Raw genomic sequence first — 19,435 nt, 5'->3', positions numbered from 1 at the left:
TGAATTTTCCAGGGTTTTTTTCTCTCTCAGCACTTTAAAGATGTTGCACTGCTTTCAGGTCTCCGTTGCTTTTGATGAGAAGTTAGCCTCATTAATCATATTATTGTTACCCTGGCTGCTTTGACATTTTCTTTGTGCTTGGTTTTCAGCATTTTGACTATGATGTGCTAGGAGCGATTTTCTTTGTATCTAATAGGGGTTTGTTGAGTTTCTAAAATCTGTAAATTTAGATTGGGCCAGCAAACAAGTAGCTGTAAAGTGTTTTATAGCCACTATCAATTGGTTGGCCTGGATTTTCTTAACACTTTACCAAGCATTTCATCACATAAGTCTTCTGTTTAGAGAACTATTCCTAATTATTATTTAGAATTGTGATACATTTCTTATTAAACCCAAGTGTGATAATTTATTTAAAATTAAAAACAAATTCTAATTTTAAAAAGCTAATGACCACTTTAATATTAAAAATTTAATTCATACTTTTTAATCACTGTCTGAGCAGATAAATGACACATTCCTCCAAAACACTGAAACAAATATTAAATATTACTTTGTCATACTTTCTTAGAGATTTGACCCTAAAAGGAATAGGAGGAGTTTCTTAGAGAAGCGACCCTAAAAAGAACAGGAGGAGTCTCCTTCTAATATAGTTAGATCTGATCCACAAAGTAACTTCCCTCCTACGACAGACACATATTGAAGATGCACAATTCTTAGCACACTTGTTCTCTCAAGATCCTCTGGGAATCCCATGGCACTCTCCCCACTATGACAGAGACCACACACCCTTTTAAACCATTGCAATTAGCAGCACAATATAAATATAGTAGTGGCTTGGTGCACAAATTCATGCACAGGTGGGGTCCAGCTGGCCTGCCCCGATGGGGGCCGATTGGGGCTGGGCTGGGGAGGGAAGGGGACACGGGAGGTTGGCCGGCCAGCCCACCCCTGGTCAGGCCGGGTGGCCAGTGCAGTGGGCCTCATAGTGACCAGTCGTTCTGGTTATTCCAATCCTTCCAGCGTTCTGGTCGCTGGCTTTCTATATATATATAGATTCACAGAAAGTGAAAGCAAGTTCTCTCCTTCCGAGAAGCCCTAGGCAGCTGAGTCTGAGAAGGCCACCCCTGCAGCACCTAAGGCCTGAGTTTGGGAACAGAAGCTAAGCATGACTGCTCAGCCTCACAATGTGTCCCGGAACAGAGAATTTCCCATGTGAAGAGTAGGAAGGTGTTCTCTGAACCCAGTTTTTCTCCATCCCTTTTGATTCATCTTCTTCCTTTTCCTCATGGAAATCACCACATTTATTCTAAGTGACTATAGTTTTTAAATTTCTAATCTAGTCCCTCTTTTATGGACATTCCTCTAAGTCCTTTCTTCTCCCTTATATTAATAGTAAGACACAAAACACATCAACAACTTTTAACCCAACACAAATCATCATCAGCAATTAGTAAAATCTGATCCTTCAGTCAAACCTCCAACCTTAAAAAGAGTTCTATTTTTCTTTTATTTACAACATTTCAGAATAATTAAATAAATTCAGGTGAAAAATTACTACTGTACATCTTACAGTTTTAAGTCAAATTATTGTATAGGTCAATTATGAGATTTTATTCCAAAAACCTTTCTTATAATACTGAGGGCCTCTAGGAAACAATCTAGGTCAAGGTATGTATGTTGAAATTTTATTTATTTATTTACTTTAATTTTTTTTCCTTAATCCTCACTCAAGGACATGTCCATTGATTTTAGAGAGAGGGAAAGGGGGGAGGGAAAGAGAGAGAGAAACATTGATGTGAGAGAGAAATATCAATCGGTTGCCTCTGGAACACACTCCGACTAGGAATGGAACCCAAAACCTTTCAGTGCTCCAACCAACCGAGCCACACTGGCCAGGGCCATATGTTGAAATTTTACATCTAACTGCATGTATCCTATGTTCTTTCTCCCGCATTCAATGACATCCTCCAAAACGACATTCTGAAACAATTGGAGGACCACAGTTTGTAAAAGGATTAGGATTTAAGGTGCCTTTCAAGATTGAGACTATGCCTCTTTACCTGAGGGGCTAAGTAGGAATATAGGCAGGAAAAGCCAGAGGACAAAAAGACTTACGGTTCATCTCCACCCCCCCACCCCTTTAATTGTTGTTGTTGTTTAAAGTATTACATATGTCTCCTTTTCCCCCATGGACCCCTCCCCAGCATCTCCCACCCCCAGCACATGCCCTACCCACCCCACCCCCAGTGTCTGTGTCCGTGTCCATTGGTAACGCTTACATGCATGTATACAAGTCCTTTGGTTGATCTCTTTACCACCACCACCCTCCCCACTCCGCCCCACTCCCAACTTTCCCTGCCTTCCCTCTGAGGTTTGACGGTCTGTTCAATGCTTCTCTGTCTCTGGATCTATTTTTGTTCATAAGTTTATGTTTCTCATTATCTTTAGGGCTCATTTTTGACACTGGATTCACATTCCTCCCTGCAAGAATCTGATCCATTCTCTACTAAACTCTGTTCAATCTCACTTCTGCTCTACCTGTCCCCTATGCATTAGCCAGGCTGGCTGCCTGCCTTAGCTCTGGTGATTAATGCCCTTATTCCCTGATGCTAATCACCACTGCTGGCACCCGAACACCAGCAGACTTGACTCTTGGCCAAATAGCAGAGATAAAAGCTAATTCATCCTTTAGTATTTATTGAGAATGTACCAAGCACAGGGCATAAACCATAAGCAGTTTCCAACAAGTGGTTTCATTTGGAATACATGAAATGAAATAAAGCATAAAATAGATAAAGGAAGAGAAATATCTCTTAACTCCCCAAGAGATACTGTTCAATACAGTTTAAGTTTAAAAATATATAAACTAATATGATATAATCAAGATTAATAAACAGATAAAGGCCAAATCATGCATCTGATGTACTTCTTTTCTTTGAATACTAAGAACCAAAAGAGAAAGCTAATGAACAAGTTGAGAGTGAACAATGTATACACCCGTGCAAAGGCATCAATGATATATTTTTCTGCTCACACTTTTTACAAACACACCTGGCCACCTGTCATTATTTTTATGACACAAATAACAAACTACTCCTGCAAAAACAGTTACTTGTGAACACAGTTATCAATTGAGAAAACAATTTTCTGCAGGTGTAAAAATTACATTTCTCAAGAAGGAAATTTTAGGTTTAGTCAGTTTACTCATTAAGCCTTTAGAATTCTGTTTTTGCTTGCCTTTCATTTTGATTCACAGAAGTTAACCCTAAAGTAAGTGATTCTCAAACTTTTTGGTTCAGGATTCCACTCTTATTGAGGAGCCCAAAGAGCTTTCTGTTTATATGGGTTATCTAATATTGTATTTACTGTATTAAAAATTAAAACTAAAATTAAAAAATATATTTATTAATTTATTTAAAATAAGAATGATATAACTATTACATGCAATCCATCAAATTAACATAAGTAACATTTTAATGAAAAAATTATATTTTACAAAATGAAAATAATTTAGTAAGAAGAATAGCATAGCATTGTTCTACTTTTTTTTTTTCAAGTCACATGAAAGTCTGGCTCAATAGAAGAGAGCAGGATTCTCATATAACGCTTCTACATTCAATTTATTGTGATACGTTGTTTTGGTTGGAATATATAAGAAAGTCTGACCTCACACAGATACACAGTTGGGAAAGGAAAAAGCATTTTAATAGCTTTATCAGATAATTGTGGATATTCTTCTTTGATGCTACATGAAAACTCAATAAGAACTTCCTTCCAAAGAGCACACTCTGGAAAGAAGGAGAAAAGAGTAACTTCATGGTAGACAAATAAGACAAACTCAACCTCAGACAAGCATGATCAAGGTTAACATCAACAGTGGTAATATTGATAGCATGTGCCCTTGATCTGAAGTTTTAAAAAAAAGCACTTGACCTCTATGTTCTGCCTCACAAAGCCCATAATTTCAGTATAATCATGAGAAAAACGTAAGACAAATCCCAATTAAAGGACATTCTACAAAATAACTGACTAGTTCTCCTCAAAACTGTCAAGTTCACCATAAACAAGGGAATTTGACAAACTGTCACAGCGAAAAGGAACCTAAGGAGACATGACAACTAAAAGCAATGTGGTATCCTGGAGCAGAAAAAGGACATTAGGTAAAAACTAAGGAAATCTGAATGGTATAAAGACTAGTTAATGTCCTACCTCATTTGGCTCAGTGGATAGAGCGTCGGTCTGCAGACCGAAGGGTCCCAGGTTTGATTCCAGTCAAGAGCTCTATCCCCAGCAGGGGGTGTGCAAAAGGTAGCCAATCAATGATTCTCTCTCATCATTGATGTTTTTCTCTTTCTCTCTCCCTCTCCTCTCCTGTCTGAAATCAATAAAAATATATATTTTAAAAAAGACTAATTAATGATAACACATCAATATTGGTTCATTAATTGTAACAAATGTACCATAATTATGTTAAATGTCAATAATAGGAAACTGAATTTGGGAGAATATGGAAATTCTCTATTTTCTCAAATTTTCTGTAAAACTAAAACTGTTCTAAAAATAGTCTATTTAAAAATTGTTTAAAACTTGACAAGAGTTTTTAAAATGTTAATTGCAATGTACAATCTGAAATAACACCAGTGTATTTTTAAAATTCTGTTATATTAAAATCCATGAGCCCTTCTTGCACTTTAAATGGATCTTTTGTCATGCATGATTCTGTAAAAGTATGCAATGGTTGTTAGAAAATATTGGTACAGTGAGATCTTCCAAATGTTGACATGTTCAATTACACAATGTCAAAATTTTACATTTGTTAATATCACCATCAATCTCATCAGGAAAAAAATGCATAAAAATGGGAAGCTGTCAAGTTCATGGTGGTGGCAACAAGTCTTCCAAAATCCTAATTTTCATTTGTTTGCTCAAATGTTATCACTGGCAGCAACTACTCCTAGTTATTTTTCTTAAAGTGACAGTCTTCATTTATTTTTAAGAAACCGGTTTGGCTCAATGGATAGAGCGTCGGCTTGGGAACTGAAAGGTCCCGGGTTCGATTCCGGTCAAGGGCATGTACCTTGGTTGCGGGCATATCCCCAGTAGGGGGTGTGCAAGAGGCAGCCGATCGATGACTCTCTCTCATTGATGTTTCTAACTATCTCTCTCCCTTCCTCTCTGTACAAAATCAATAAAATATATTTAAAAAAAAGAAAAAAAGAAAATGTCTGTCAAATATTGTGAGTAACTATCTGCCAAGCCCGAATAGACATAGTTTGTCCCTCATTTTTTTCAGGTAAAAATGGCATTCCATGAAAAAAGTGGCTAGTTCAGCTAGCGACTCAAAAATTACTTGGTGTTTTTCCTCAGGATAACAGCTGTACTTGGTATACATAAGTGCTTCATGTGTCCTTCCTGCATCATGGAGAACATGAAAAGGTCATGTTCTTAAGAGGTGCTATTTAAAAAAGTTAATTTTTATTGCTTCTTCAATGACATTCTTAAATGAGACTGAATTTTATTTTTTTAATAATTACATGGGCAACGAAGAATACAATATAATTGAGTGCCACTGCCTTGATTCAGCTAAGGCTCCAGCAATTTTACCCACCATTGCCTTTGTACTATGATTACAACATCACCAAGTGAAAAAGCAAATAGTGTCCTAGCATTATTATAGAGAGCTTTGACCACAAGGACTCCTAAGAACCATCTTTGGAGAACTGCTGACTTAAGAGACCATATTTCTGACATCTCCGCCAGTTAAGTCGAGGTGAGGAACGGACACCATCATGTCATATCCTCACAAATGAACCTGCTTCATTTTCCTTTTACCACCGCTCTGATAGGGAGGGAGTGACAGGTACAGAGACCACCAAAGATACCCGCCTTTACCCTTCCACAGTTCTCTAAAGAGGGCTCCCAACCTTTTTCATATCATGGCAGGGGGAGAAAAGGATATTTTTATTAAGAAGAAAGAAATGAGGCTGCCTAAGGCTTGAGGTCCCTAGCTTGGAGGTACAGGCCCATATAGCCTTCAGGAGGTCGTAGGGGTCATAGCTGTGCCCACTCCCAGTGGGTATGCCAAGGCACGTGTGTTGGACAGTTCTGTGCTAAGGCTCTCAGTTCACCTGAGGGTGTCAGACTGGAGAAGCTCTATTCCACCCCCAGCTTCATGCTGCATAAGAGGCTCAAAGCTTATTCAAATGTGTGAATTCACAGAGTATGTGATTGTATTTCATGGAGAATTGGAATTATATTAATGTAATTTGATGAAACTTGTCCAGAACATTTTCAAATACAGTAGGAATTAAGAGTGCAGAATCTTATTCCTGGACTACCAAGAAGTTCAGAGCCCTAGTTCTTCCACTTACTAGCTCTGAGATCTTGGGAAAGTAACTTAAGAGCTCAGTGCCTCAATTTCTCCACCTATGAAATGGGGACAATAGTGCCTGCCTCCCTATTTTAAGTATAAAGTGAATTCATATATAAAAAATACTTAGAAGGATGCCTGATAGATGGCAATGTTTGCTCTTGTTATTGAGCAGGTGCTATAGGGTCTCCTAATTGGGACTGCTTCTCTGAGCATGGCAGTGTTAAAATGCAGGTTTGCAAAGAAAGAGAATCCATGAGCCACCAATAGAATCCATCTTAACCTGTAGGATTCCAGATCTGAAGTAATATACTGGAGCAGGGAGGGAGAGAGATGGGAGAAGAGAGGCTGTCCCACGCCTTTCTAGTCTATTTATGGTATACATCCAGGGTTTAGAGTCAGTACCTTTTTTTTTTTTTTTTTTTTTTTTTTTTTTTTTTACCATCAAGACACAAACAATTAAGTCTCAACCACACACACACACACACACACACACACACACACACACACACAATTATCCCCTGGGAGGCGGCCATGGGGAAAATGTAATTGTTATACGCCCTGGCTGGTTTGGTTCAGTGGATAGAGCATCAGCCTACACACTGCAGGGTCCTGGGTTTGATTCCCAGTCAGGGGCACATGCCCTAGTTGCAAGCTCAATCCCCAGTGTGTGTGTGTGTGTGTGTGTGTGTGTGTGTGTGTGTGCAGGAGGCAGCCAATCAATGGTTCTTTCTCATCACTGATGTTTTTATATCTCTCTCCCTCTCCCTTCCTTTCTGAAATCAATAAAAAATATATTTTAAAATAATAATAATTGTTGCAGACTATCAGCCCACCCATTTCTCACCAAAGGTTTTTTTCATGATGGTGTCAGGAGTTGTGGCTGGGTGCACCTGGGACTTCAAGAGCCTTCCATAGAGCTAGGAATATCAGGGGTCTTCAAACTACGGCCCGCGGGCCACATGCAGCCCCCAGGGGAGTCTGATCCTGCCCGCCAGGTTTTTTGGGCAGTGAGCGCAGCCAAGGTGTTACAGTAGGGATTAGTAGTTCATATAGTCCGGTCCTCCAGCTCTCTGAGGGACCGTGATCTGGCCCCCACTTTAAAAAGTTTGAGGACCCCTGAGCTAGGTGATCCAAAGCTGGCACTGTCCCAGACACACCAGATGACAACTTCTTTACCTTGGGTTGGATATTTTTTTTTATTCACTGAATGGTTTTTGGCAACTGTTTAGTATGGCTCATAAGACCATTATAACTAATTAAGAGTTCAGGTTACAACTGAAGCTGAATGATTTCAAGAGTCCTCTTCATGTAAGTATTCAATCTCTGAATTGCCACAGTTATAAGGTTGCAAAGAAACAAAAGATTATCATAGCAAGAAAATAGTCACAATTGAACTGACCACACAGAAATGTAGCCCGTTTTCAAACACCCCTCACAGCTTAGTACCAGTACCTGACCCCACCCTTCACAGGGGTATCTTTTGTCAGTCAGTCAATGCTTGTCTAATGTATAATAGTAATCATCACAATTACAATGCATAGAAAGAGCAAACCTGTCCATGCAAAGTTACTGATCAACATAAACAAGGAAAAAAAAGTCAATAAAACTTTAAAAGAAAATAATTGAAATATTCACAAATTAAAAGGTTTTTTAAAAAAATTGATGAAATCCTGAAATATTTTTGTAAACATTATTTCCTATGTAACTGAACAACCAAATCATAAACTTTGTCAAGAAAGTTATGCCAAAAATAGTCATCTGTTCATTGTTATTCTAGGAATTTAGTTCATAGTGCTATTATAAATCACATTTTTGTCAAATAAGATAAAATTATTTATTTTAATGTTATTTTCACTTTTTAAGGTAAAGTCCCAATTAATAATCTTCTCTGCTACCTCCAGACCATAGACTGAAGATTTTGGTCCTGGCTAGTGGCCTTTTCTTGGTACTAAGTCTCCTAAAGTCATCAGCACCTTAAAAATATAGATAATGCCCAGCCCTGTGACTCAGTGGTTGAGCTTCGATCCATGAACCAGGAGGTCCCAGTTTGATTCTGGGTCAGGGCACATGTCCAGTTATGGGCTCAATCCCCAGTAGGGGGTGCTCAGGAGGCAGCCAATACTTTTTCTCATCACTGATGTTTCTATCCCCTCATTCTCCCTTCCAATCTGAAATCAATAAAAACACTTAAAAATAGATAGAGAGATAATAGATAGATAGATAGATAGATAGATAGATAGATAGATAGATAGATAGATATTTTTATCTCTTCAGTATCTGTTCCAAGAGACAATCTGGCCTCACTACCTAGGACACAACAGGTCTGTCCTTCCCCTCTCCTCCCTAGGTCCCTTTGGTGAAGGAGCAGCAGCTTTGTCTTTGGGACTCACAGATTTTTCTCAAGTTTATTTCTCTGGCAAAGTACGTAAAATGTAATGGAAGCCTTAATAGAAATTTCTTTGGAGATATTAGATTACAAGGACCCAGAAAAGAGTGACTCAGTAGAAGTGTGAAGGGTCCATATTTACTAACAGAGACAGACATTATCACCCTGTCAGATGATGCTACTTGATTCAAAACCTTATTGGTTTTGAAGTGCTTTATTTCTATAATGAAAGTTGTAGATTGGGTTTATCTCACTGGTTTAAAAATGGCAAATGTAGTCCCACTGGCATGGTTCAGTGGTTGAGCATCAGCCTATGAACCAGGAGGTCATGGTTCGATTCCTGGTCAGGTCACATGCCCACATTGCGGGCTCAATCCACAGTGCGGGCATGCAGGAGGCAGCCATCAGAGATTCTCATCATTGATGTTTCTCTCTCTTTCTCTCTCTCTCTCTCTCTCTCTCTCTCTCTCTCTCTTTCTCTCTCTCTCTCTTCTCTCTCTCTCTCTCTCTCTCTCTCTCTCTCTCTCTCTCTCTCTCTCTCTCTCTCTTCCCCTCCCTCTCTGAAATCAATAAAAATATGTATTTTTAAAAATAAATAAAAATGTCAAATGTACACTAGTTAGAAGTAATTAAGTCACTAGCTTTTAAGAAAAGTACTCATGAAATAGATGGCAGGTATAAATAAAGACTTTTTCTTCCCCTACTGAAAAACAATTGTTTTTTAGTTACCTAAAAGTCAAGATAAATCAGAGACCAGCTGGAATAATAATTGATAAAAGATAATTGAGGTATTATTCTTAAAGGAAGGTGTGATTTAGATTTATTTTTCTCAAGATTTACAGCAAATAAATATATTGAATATCCATTGAGCATTGGGAATTAGAGTTTTTAAAAGACAGAACTCATTTTTATAATGAATCTGCAATCAAAAGTCTTTCTCATTTATATGAATGTGTGTATACATACATTTTCTCTGTTAAATATATTATTATGTAACATACTAGAGGCCCAGTGCACAAAATTTGTGCACGGAAGGGGAAGGTCCCTCAGCCCAACCTGCACCCTTTCCAATCTGGGACATCCCTCTCACAATCCAGGACTGCTGGCTTCCTACTGCTTGCCTGCCTGCCTTCCTGATTGTCCCTAACCACTTCTGCCTGCCAGCCTGATCACCCCCTAACCACTCCGCTGCCAACCTGTTTGCCCCCAACTTCCCTCCTCTACCAGCCTGGTCACCCCTAACTGCCCTCCCTTGCAGGCCTGGTGCCTCCCAACTGCCCTCCCCTGCTAGCCATCTTGTGGTGGCCATCTTGTGGCCACAAGGGGGCAGGATCTTTGACCACATGTGGGCAGCCATATTATGTGTTAGAATAATGATCAATCTACATATTACTCTTTTATTAGACAGGATAGAGGCCTGGTGCATAGGTGGGGGCCACCTGGTTTGCCCTGAAGGGTGTCCAGATCAGGGTGGGGGTTCCCTTGGGGTGTGGGGCGGCTTGACCAAGGTGCCTGTGGTGGTTTGCAGGCCAGCCAATCCCCCCTGGAGACCTAAGCGGAGGCCCTGGTATCTGGAATTTATTTACCTTCTACAATTGAACATTTGTAGCCTGGAGCAGAGCCAAGCCTCCTGCTCACTCCTTGGCCAGCCGGCAGCCATTTCTTTTGGGGTATCTTCTATAATTTAAACTTTGTAGCCTTAAGCGGAGGCCTGGGCTGGCCAGGGTGTGTGGAAAGCTTTGCTTCTTCCATTGCTGGGAAAACCCTAGCCTCCCGCTCTTTCCAGCTCCGTGGCTACCACCATTTCTGTTTGGATTTGTTTACCTTCTATAATTGAAACTTTGTACCCTTGAATGGAGGCTTAGGCCAGCAAGGGCAGGCGGAAAGCTTGGCTTCCTCCATTGCCTGGGAAATCCAATCCTCTCTCCTGCTCTCTGTGGCTGTAGCCATCTTGGTTGGGTTTATTTGCATACTCGCTCTGATTGGCTGGTGGGCATGGCTTGTGTGTAGCGGAGTGGTGGTTAATTTGATATTGCTCTTTTATTAGGTAGGGTATGTAATGGATATAAATACTCACTTTCTTTGACCCTGGTACAAATGGGCCAGATATTATGGCAATAACAGATGGGTAATAGAATGAGGAATAGAAAATCTTTTGTAATACATCCTTGGATCATGGTAATATTAATTTGTCTTCCTTCCCGCACATACTAACCTCACCTCAATTAAAAAATAATATGCCCGGCTGGTGGTTGAGTGTCAAATTATGAACCAGGAGGTCACGGTTCAATTCTCAGTCAGGGCACATGCCCGGGTTTTGAGCTCAATCCTCAGTAGGAGGTGTGCAGAAGGCAGCCAATCAATGATTCTCTCTCATTATTGATCTTTCCCTCACCCTTCCTCTATGAAATCAATAAAAAAAATCATCATAATAATAATATTCTCTTATGTTTCATTTTTATAAAATATTCCTAAGACTGATTTTAGTTCTGCTTCCAGCAACAGTTGACAGTTCTCTCTGTATTTCTAATTTTTGTTTTAGAGTCCAAGTGCAAATTTTGTGCCAATATCTATAAAAAGCACATGTCATATACAGATAAGTATTTCCCTTAATGAGACTTTTAAATCCATTCTGACTCTGTGGATAGTATTTTAAAGTCTGAAACAGACAGAGAGGAAAATCTGAAGTATTTTAACATGTGAAAAGGCCAATGAGTCTGGACGTGTCTAGATACTTACTCTTTCACACAGCTCTTCAAATGTGCAGTCGGCAATGGTTCCACAGGCTTTATTCAGGCACAGCTCTCTGCCTTGCACTTTTAGAATCCTTGGTCTAGTTACTATGGGAACATGAACAAAGACTCAATCTTGTCTGGATAATTACTATAAAATTCATCTCTTACAGATAGGAAATGCATAGCTTGATGAATAATAGCACATGATTCAACACATAAACTAGACAAAATGCTGATACAATGACTGCCACTTGAGCGTGGCATCAACCCATATACAGCAATGGAACTTATTAATTGGTCAGTGGAGATTGGGCATTGTGTTCTAAATGTATTCTCTTTCAAGAGAAATTAACTTACGTACAATCATTTTGTTTCTGAGCCAGCTCATCAAACAACTTATCCATGACAGCCTCCACATCAGCTTCACTTGTGCTACAGTGAAAAGAATAATAGAATATGAAATTAATAACACTTGAAGCCAACATCAAACAGCTGCCTGAGCCTGCTTAGCTTTTTGCCCATAAAAGAAGAGAACAGGATGTTATGTTCTAAATACAAACATTAGATTTAGAATACACTTAAAAGCAGAGAATATTAACTCTCAGGTAGATGATTCTGCCTTATTTGCATACACTGAAAGACTTCTGTGCTTCTGGCTGTTTCCAGTAATGAGATGATACAGGCAGAGTAAATCCATTAATACTATGTGTACACAATGAAAAGAAAGGCTTCTGGCTCTCCCATGCATGCAAAACAAGAGCAAATAGACAAGGCAGTCAAGCATCCAGCAAAGTATCCTTTGAAATCTCTACCGAGAGGGTACATGTGAAATTAAATATTGAAGCTGCTTTTTTAAAAAAAAAATCAAGTCAAGCCACTGATTGAGAGGATCAAACATCCAGAATTAAATTACCAGCTTTGAAATACCAACGAGATCTACACATCAAAAACTTTATCAGACTTAGAGTATAAGAACAATTATAAACCATAGAGCTTCTTACAAAGTATTCTTGTCGGAAATTCAAGAAAACTTTTTCCTTCTGTGATACCCAACATTGCAGTCCTATGAAGTTAGCCTCTTCAAAGAACCTTTTGTATTCTAATTAGAAATCACCATATGGTTTAAGGAACCTACATATATAAATGTGATAATACTATGATAATACTTTTTCCTCTCACCTTTTTTTTTTTTCAAGAGGAGTTGATAAATTAACAGTCAATAAAATAAAATAACTGGTAGAGGAAATAAATGCTGTTAAAAAAAAAAAAACTTCAAGTGAAAATGGAATTTTATTCCAACTCTATCTACATACAAACTTAGACAGGATGACCCACCAATATGCTTGATTTTGACATACAAATTACTCTTATCTAGGTGTGGAAGCAATTAAACTCAATTCCAGGGATGCAAGGCAGGTACAATATCCGCAAATCAATAAACATGATCCATCACATAACCAAATTGAGAGACAAAAATCACATAATCATATCAATTGATGCAAAAAAAAGCATTTGACAAAATCCAACACCATTTCTTGATAAAAACTCTCAGCAAAGTGGGAATAGAGGGATCATACCTCAACATAATAAAGCTTTGTATGACAAACCTATAGCCAGCATCATACTCAATGGGCAAAAACTGAAACCATTCTCCTATGAACAAGAACAAGACAGGGATGCCCACTTTCACCACTCCTGTTTGACATAGTAGTGGAAGTACTAGCCATAGCAATCAGACAAGAAGAAGAAATAAAAGGCAACCAAATCAGAAAAGAAGAAAAAGTAAAACTGTCATTACTTACAGATAACATGATATTGTACATAGAAAACTCTAAAGACTCCATAAAAACAAAACAAAACAAAAAACTATTAGACTTAATAAATGAATTTGGCAATTTAGCAGGATATAAAATTAGCACCCAGAAATCTATACTTAAAAAAAAAAAAAAGCAATTCAATTTACCACTGCAGCAAAAAAAATTAAGATACCTAGGAATAAATTTAACTAAGGAGGAAAAAGATCTATCTGTACTTGGAAAATTATAGGATGGTTGAAAAGAGAGATAGTGGAAGACATAAACAAATGAAAATATACACCATGCTCATGGATTGGTAGAATCAACATCATTAAAATGTCCATACTACCTGAAGCAATCTATAGATTCAATGCAATTCCAATTAAATTACCATCGGCATATTTCACAGACCTAGAACAAACTCTCCAAAAATCCATATGGAATAAAAAAAAAGACCAAGTCTTTTTGTCTACTACATCAAAATAAAAACCTTCTGCAGAGCAAAAGAAACCATCAACAAAATAACAAGAAAGCCCACTGCATGGGAGAACATATTTGCCAATGTTATATCCAATGAGGGCCTAATCTCCAAAATTTATAGGGAACTCATATACTTTAACAGAAGGAAGGTGAACAATCCAATCAAAAAATGGGCAAAGGATCTAAATAGACACTTTTTAAAAGAAGACAGAAGGCCAAGAGACCTATGAAAATATGGTCAAAGTCACTAATCATCCAAGAGATGCAAATCAAAATGACAATGAGGTACTGTCAGAATGGCTACCATCAACAAATCAGCAAACAAGTTCTGGCAAGGATGTGGAGAAAAAGAAACCGTCACTGCTGGTGGGAATGCAGACTGGTGGAAAACAATGTGGAGTTTCCTCAAAAAATTAAAAATGGAACTGTCATTTAACCCAGTGATCCCACTTCTAGGAATATATCCCAAGAAACCAGAAACACCAATCAGAAAGGATATATGCACCACCATGTTCATAGCAGCACAATTTACAATAGCTAAAATTTGGAAACAGCCTAAGTGCCCTTCAGCAGATGAGTGGATTAAAAAACTGTAGTACATCTACACAATGGAATACTATGCTGCTGTAAAAGAGAAGGAACTCTTACAATTTGCAACAGCATAGATGGACCTGGAGAGCATTATGCTAAGCAAAATAAACCAGTCGGAGAAAGATAAATATCACATGATCTCACTCATTTGTGGAATATAATGAACAACATAAACTGATAAACTAAACTAGATCTAGAGACATAAAAGCATCAAATAGACCATCCAACTTCAAAGGAAAGGCAGGGGAGAGGGGAGAGTGAGAGATCGACCAAAGGACTTATATGCATGCATATAAGCAGAACCCATGGACACAGACAGTAGGGGAGTGAGGGCATGTGTTGGGTGGGGAGGGGGTGGGAATGAAAGGGGAGAGTTCAATGGGGGGAGGAAAGGAGACATATGTAATACTTTAAACCACATGTGTCAAACACAAGGCCCGCGGGCCAAATCCAGCCCGCCAGGCCTTGCAATGTGGCCCGCACCACGCTGTCATCACTGCACTCCGCTGTCAGTTTATGACATTGTCAGTTTATGATTGTTCAGTAAACCATTCGGCCCACGATTTAGGCTGGATTTTAGATTTTGGCCCCTTCTCTGATTGAGTTCGACACCCCTACTTTAAACAATATAGTTATAAATAAATACATAAATAAATAAATAAATAAATAAATAAGGAAAAAAGAAAATGAATATGACAATTATTTTCTCTTTAGATTAAGCTTAAACTAAACCAAACTATACAGAGCTTATGTGTAGCTTACAGCTTGAGGTTTCTGTGAATAGTGCTACTGTGAAGATTCTAGCAAACTAGTAGCCCTACGCATGAATCCATGCACCAGTAGCTCTCTGCGGCGCCTGGCCACTCTGCGCCCGCTGCTCAGAGGCCCATCTGCGGCTGAGTGTGGAACATTTGCCTTGTCCCCAGGGTGACGACGCAAATGTTCGGCGTCTGGCCTGGCCAGAGGCCAATCCACGGCAGGGCACCAAACTCTTGCCTTGTCACCATAGCAATGAAGCAAGCATTCTGCTAGGCCGCTCACACTTCCCACTCTCAGTGGCTGCCACCTCGGAACTGGGGGACTCCGGTGGGGCTGAAAGGACTGGGCACCACCATCTTGTGGCTATGGGCACCGCCGTCTTTGTGATGTAGTGATGGTTAATTTGCATATTACCCTTTTATTAGATAGGATGCCTTTCGTAAGTTTTTGTATACATGCCCATTGTGTATATGACTAGGAGTAAAACACAGGTCTACTCAGAAGGTAGACCTATGTTCAGCTTAGTAGATATTGTCAGTTTTCCACAGTGATTATAGCAGTTTACTCTCTCCCCTGCAATGGACAAAGAGTTCCACTTGTGCCACATTCTTGCCAACACTTGGTATTTTCCATCTCTTCCATTTTAGCGATTATGGTAACTGTATTATAAATTATTGTAATGTAAGTTGCCTCAAATTGTTTTGGAAATGGGTAGGGCATAAAAAATACATATATTATTCAATTAATGCACTAATTGATCCAGAGGATTTTCTTAGTAGCATCTACATTAATAAAAGAGAAATATGCAAATTGACCATACTTCTGTGACACCCACCAACCAATCAGGAGTTACTATGCAAATTAACCCGACAAATATGGTGGGTTAATTTGCATACATAGGTGTAGAGTGAAGACTGAAGGCTCTGGCCCAAGCGAAGCCTGAAGCCTGAAGACCTGAGGCGACTAAAGACTAAAGAGGCTTGGCTTCTCCACTGCGGCCGGAATGAAGGCCTGGGTCCTGGGTGCCAGAGGAAAACTAGTGCCAGCAGCCAGGGGAAGGAAGGCCTATTGCACGAATCTTCATGCAATGGGCCTCTAGTATGATTATAATATACATAAAATTTTAAAATTCATTTAAAAAAATACCTAAGATCACTTAAGTTTTTTTAGGAAAAATACAGCAACCTTACCTTACACTAAAAATCTATACTGAGGCACTGCCCGATGTGCTCCATGGTTAGAGCATCAGCCAATGCACCAAAGGGTCTACTCCCAGTCAAGGGCACATACCTGGGCTGCAGGTTTAATCCCTGGTCTTCCCTTCCTTCCTCCTCCCATCCCCCAACTTCCCATGGGTCAGTTGGTTGGAAGGGGTGAGTGCAGGAGGGAACCAATCAATGTGTCTCACATTGATGCTTCTCTCTCCTCTCTCTCTCTCTCTCTGTCCCCCTCCCTTTCACTCTATCTTAAAAAAAAAAAAAAAATCCCTGGGAAAAATATCCTCTGGTGAGGATTAACAACAACAACACAAATCTATACTCAGAAACACAATCATGCCTGTGAAACTCTAAAAAAGAACCAGGGTCAGCTAGTTTTTTTAAAAAAATCAAGTGTTTGGGACACAAGACCTAAGGTCAGCAATAGGCATATTCAGGAAACAAATGTACCAAAAATACACATGGATATAGATTATAAAAAATACAAAGTCATTCAAATTATTTTCAAATTACAAACATAAATTTAAAATATTACAGCCCAACTAATAAAATTAGAAGAAGGAATGAAACCTGGTAGTCAATAGCAGTTGCATGAAAAAGCTATAGCCTAAAGATGGCACTAAATTAAACAAGACTTTTTTTGGTGCAAAAGGGAGCTAAGAGTTTTCTTTTGAGGCCACCTGAATATCATGTCACACAGCATGGAAGAAAATGTTCTGTTCAGCCTTTGTAGTTCCATTTTAACCACAAAGAGGCAGATCTTAAGGCAGAGTGATTTGGGTAACATTAAAACGGTCAGGAGAAAACACAGGAATTAAGTTCAGATGTTATGAATCGTATCCCCTTTCCTTGCATGAGGAGAGAAACATAAGTTTCTACAACTGATTAGTGATAAAGAATTTAAGTGACTTCCTTTAATTCTGGGTAACTGTTCCTCAGTGAGATGCTACTGTATAGTAGTCCTTTGTGCAGACAAGATGCAAAACAGATCATCAAAAGTTGAGTACAGCCGAAACCGGTTTGGCTCAATGGATAGAGCGTCAGCTTGGGGACTGAAGGACCCGGGTTCGATTCCAGTCAGGGGCATGTACCTTGGTTATGGGCATATCCCCAGTAGGGGGTGTGCAAGAGGCAGCTGATCGATGACTCTCTCTCATCGATGTTTCTAACTCTCTATCTCTCTCCCTTCCTCTCTGTACAAAATCAATAAAATATATTTAAAAAAGAAAAAAAAAAAGAAAAAGTTGAGTACAATCCAGAGACAGTGAAGCATCAATCAGACTGTCAAACCTCAGAGAGAAGGTAGGGATGGTGGGGGTAAGGGGGAGAGATCAACCAAAGCCCAACCAATGGACAAGACACCAGGGGGGTGAGGGCATGAGGGGGGGGGGGGGGTAAAGGGGAGATAAGGACACATATGTAATACCTTAATCAATAAAGGAAAAAATGTTAAAAAGAAAAAAAGTTGAGCACAGTATGAGAATTAAAATCATTTCTGAAGAAGAATCAAAGTCACTCCTTTCATGTGCTTCTTGTTGGGGGATGGAAAGTTGGGGGCCCAAGCAGAGCACAGGCTCCTTTCCCTTTATCTATAATGCTCGGTAATGTCCTCCAATTCCGTTGCTTCAGTCACCTTTGGTTTCGCTCAGAAACGGCAGTGGAGGGGCAGGCTTCTATTTTCTGTTGAGGAGTACCACTGCATCTTTAAGTCAAAAAATCTCTGGAATCAACCACTATTTTCTTGCCAGAAGTCCTGTGAGTACAGTTTCCTGGATTAAAAGCCTGGCTGCTTTAAAAGTATGAGAATCATGATTTATTTTTCCATATCATATTAGTATACAGAGAAGAAAGTAACCAGCCAATCCAATTTTGAGAATTTCAACAACTAAGATCAAGCATTCAACATAAAACTAAGACTCAAGACTCAAGAAATAGAACACGTAAGAAAAAAAAAAAAAAAAAAAGGCCTCATTATTGCTGGATCGTTTGAAATTCTCAACAAAAATTCCCAAACAAGTGGAGGCTTCTAGAAGAGGGTCACACATGAATTTAAATGGAAATTAATTTCTTCAAGAACCTCCCACTTCATTAGGATTGACTCAGGGGAAGAGAATGCTACCCACACTTTGCCCCTTCGTTCCCTTTTAAAAATCAACAGCTTGTTAAGGTATCAACAAGTAGAATAGGGTTGGCTTTCCCTGGTCCCTCTCTCTCCATGTTCTCTATTCCAGAGAGCCAAAGTTGATTCAACTCGGGAGAAATTTCCCCTTCCTCTCGGGGTTCTCGTGCCAAGTTTCCCTGGCAGGGAGCCTTCTCCCTCTGCTGATTCCTTGTGCATTCATGCTGTACAGCCCTTTGTGCTCACACCAAACATAATCTGGGGCCGGAGGCAGGTCCAAGATTAAGTTGGTTTATACTTGCCTTCATATAAAACAGACTTGGTTGCATTTCAAATCCTGTAGTCTTGTTTTACATAACGGAATCAGTTGTTAGGATGGATTCTGTCCTAGTATTTATCTTCTTCTCAATCACTCAAAGGCTTAATTGACTGTTCAGAGATCCATTTCGGTCTCTAAATTTCCCACCCTTCTCAATCGCCTGGAGTGTAACTTACCTGGTCCTATTAATCTTGACCTGCATTTAATACAAAAAGTGGGATCTAGCACCTTTTGCTCTCAAATTCCAGACCTTTACCCCCCACCCCCTCATCTGAGTCCCAAACTCCACATAAAATTTCTGTCACATTATATATTGCATTTCCTCACAAATAAATCAGTGATGTAACAGGTAGAATTGCAAATTAGTGATCCAAAAATATTTCTTTTTCAGAAAAGTTCAGAAAGGTTATAGTGACTGAAGATTTTTAAAAAGATTTTTAAAAAGATTTTAAAAAGCTAGGGAGTAAGGAACTCTAACTCCTCTCCAGGGGAAGAGAGTCACATCACTTGGGAAAGAGAAGCCGGGGAGTTTTAGTAACTAATAGTTACAGCAAGCAACTAACAACCTAAAACTTTTTGCTAGGTCAGCTTTTCTACTAGTTGAAGATTGACTATTACTTAAAAACGTGATCTATTTGAAGATGAAATAACAAGAAGATA

The 19,435-nt window shown here is 39.1% G+C and overlaps 1 protein-coding gene across 2 annotated transcripts in view; it reads right to left on the bottom strand.

The window, feature by feature from the left end:
* AFG1L (AFG1 like ATPase) overlaps window positions 1-19,435 on the bottom strand; it is a 121,383-nt gene that overhangs the window by 16,406 nt on the left and 85,542 nt on the right. For both annotated transcript variants that reach the window (XM_084890543.1, XM_084890544.1), the window contains 2 exons: window positions 11,856-11,926; window positions 11,499-11,599 (listed from right to left, as the gene is read on the bottom strand). In XM_084890543.1, the coding sequence (XP_084746669.1) occupies window positions 11,499-11,599; window positions 11,856-11,926 (172 nt within the window). The remainder of the gene's footprint in view (window positions 1-11,498; window positions 11,600-11,855; window positions 11,927-19,435) is intronic.

This window comes from Pipistrellus hanaki, assembly GCF_964339955.1.
Source record: "Pipistrellus hanaki genome assembly, chromosome: 7".
Taxonomy (NCBI): Eukaryota; Metazoa; Chordata; class Mammalia; order Chiroptera; family Vespertilionidae; genus Pipistrellus; species Pipistrellus hanaki.
Note: the sequence above shows the minus strand (reverse complement) of the source record. Positions and strands in the feature narration are given on the sequence as shown.